Source organism: Eimeria tenella, genomic scaffold, assembly GCF_000499545.2.
Source record: "Eimeria tenella Houghton genomic scaffold, Eth_scaff2911, whole genome shotgun sequence".
Classification (NCBI taxonomy): Eukaryota; Apicomplexa; class Conoidasida; order Eucoccidiorida; family Eimeriidae; genus Eimeria; species Eimeria tenella.
Genome location: NW_013542788.1, coordinates 1 through 1074, shown reverse-complemented (window position 1 = coordinate 1074; position 1074 = coordinate 1). Strand labels below are relative to the sequence as shown.

At 59.2% G+C, this 1074-nt stretch overlaps 1 protein-coding gene across 1 annotated transcript in view; it reads left to right on the top strand.

Moving 5' to 3' along the window:
* ETH_00040345 (uncharacterized protein) overlaps positions 1–872 on the top strand; it is a gene marked incomplete at both ends in the record, with an annotated part of 1248 nt that extends 376 nt beyond the window's left edge. Inside the window, one exon of the mRNA XM_013375616.1 lies at positions 2–872. Within this exon, the coding sequence (XP_013231070.1) occupies positions 2–872 (871 nt within the window). The remainder of the gene's footprint in view (position 1) is intronic.
* Between the last annotated feature and the right edge of the window lie 202 nt (positions 873–1074).

Below are 1074 nucleotides of genomic sequence, written 5' to 3'. Positions count from 1 at the left end.
CAGGAACAGCGGCAGCAGCAGCAGCAGCTGCTGCTGCAGCAGCAAAAGTGCTTCCCACGGAGCCGCTGCTGTGTCTGCTGCTGTCTGGAGGCCATTCTCAATTCTCTTTTCTGTTGTCTAAAGAGCTGCTGCCCCTCGGGGGGCCCCTTAGGGCCCCTGCTGCTGCTGAGGGGGCCCCCCCTGGGGGCCCCCTTGCTGGGGGGCCCCCCGGGGGCCCCCGTGCTGGGGGGCCCCCTGGGGGCCCCTGTACCCCCGGGGGCCCCCGGGGGGCCCCCCCAAGGGTTTGGCTGGAGGCGCAGCAAAGATCGCAGCAGCACTTTTGCCAGGGCGAGGTGGGGGCCCCCGGGGGCCCCGGGGGCCCCCGGGGCAGCGAAGGGGGGCCCCCTGGGTACTGGGGGGCCCCCTTAGATGAGGGGGGCCCCCCAGAGGGGCCCCCAGAGGGGCCCCCAGAGGGGCCCCCAGAGGGGAGGCCCCCAGAAATAGGGGCCCCCCTTCCCTTCCGCCTAGTGACCCTGGGGGAGACCCAAGATGATGCCCTTGGGGAGGCCCTGGACAAAGCTGCGAGGCAGCTGCGGGCCCTTGCTGCGCAGGAGCAGCAGCAGCAGCAGCAGCAGCAGCAGCAGCAAATGCAGCCGCAGCAGCAAACGCAACAGCTGCAGCACCAGCACCCGAAGCGCCAGGAGCAGCAACTGCCGCCGCAGCAGCAGGAGCACCAACACCAGCAGCAACTCCAGCAGCAGCAGCAGCAGCAGCAGCAGCAAAGTGGTGGCGCTTATCTGGAAGCTCTTGCTGCTTGTGCTGCAGCAGACAATTTGCTGCTGCTGCCAAAAGCCCCTCCCTCTCACCAGACTCGAAGTCTGGACTTCAGGTAATTTTTTTTTCTTTTTTCTTTTTATTTAATTTTTAATTTCTTTTTATTTTTTATTTCTTTTATTTCCTTATTTATTTTTAATTCTTTTTTCTTCTTTCCATTTCTTTTCTGTTTCTTTTATTTCTTCCATTTCTTTTATTTCGTTTATTTCTTTATTTCTTTTTGTTTCTTTCTATAGCACTTTGTTTATTTTTGCTGCTGCT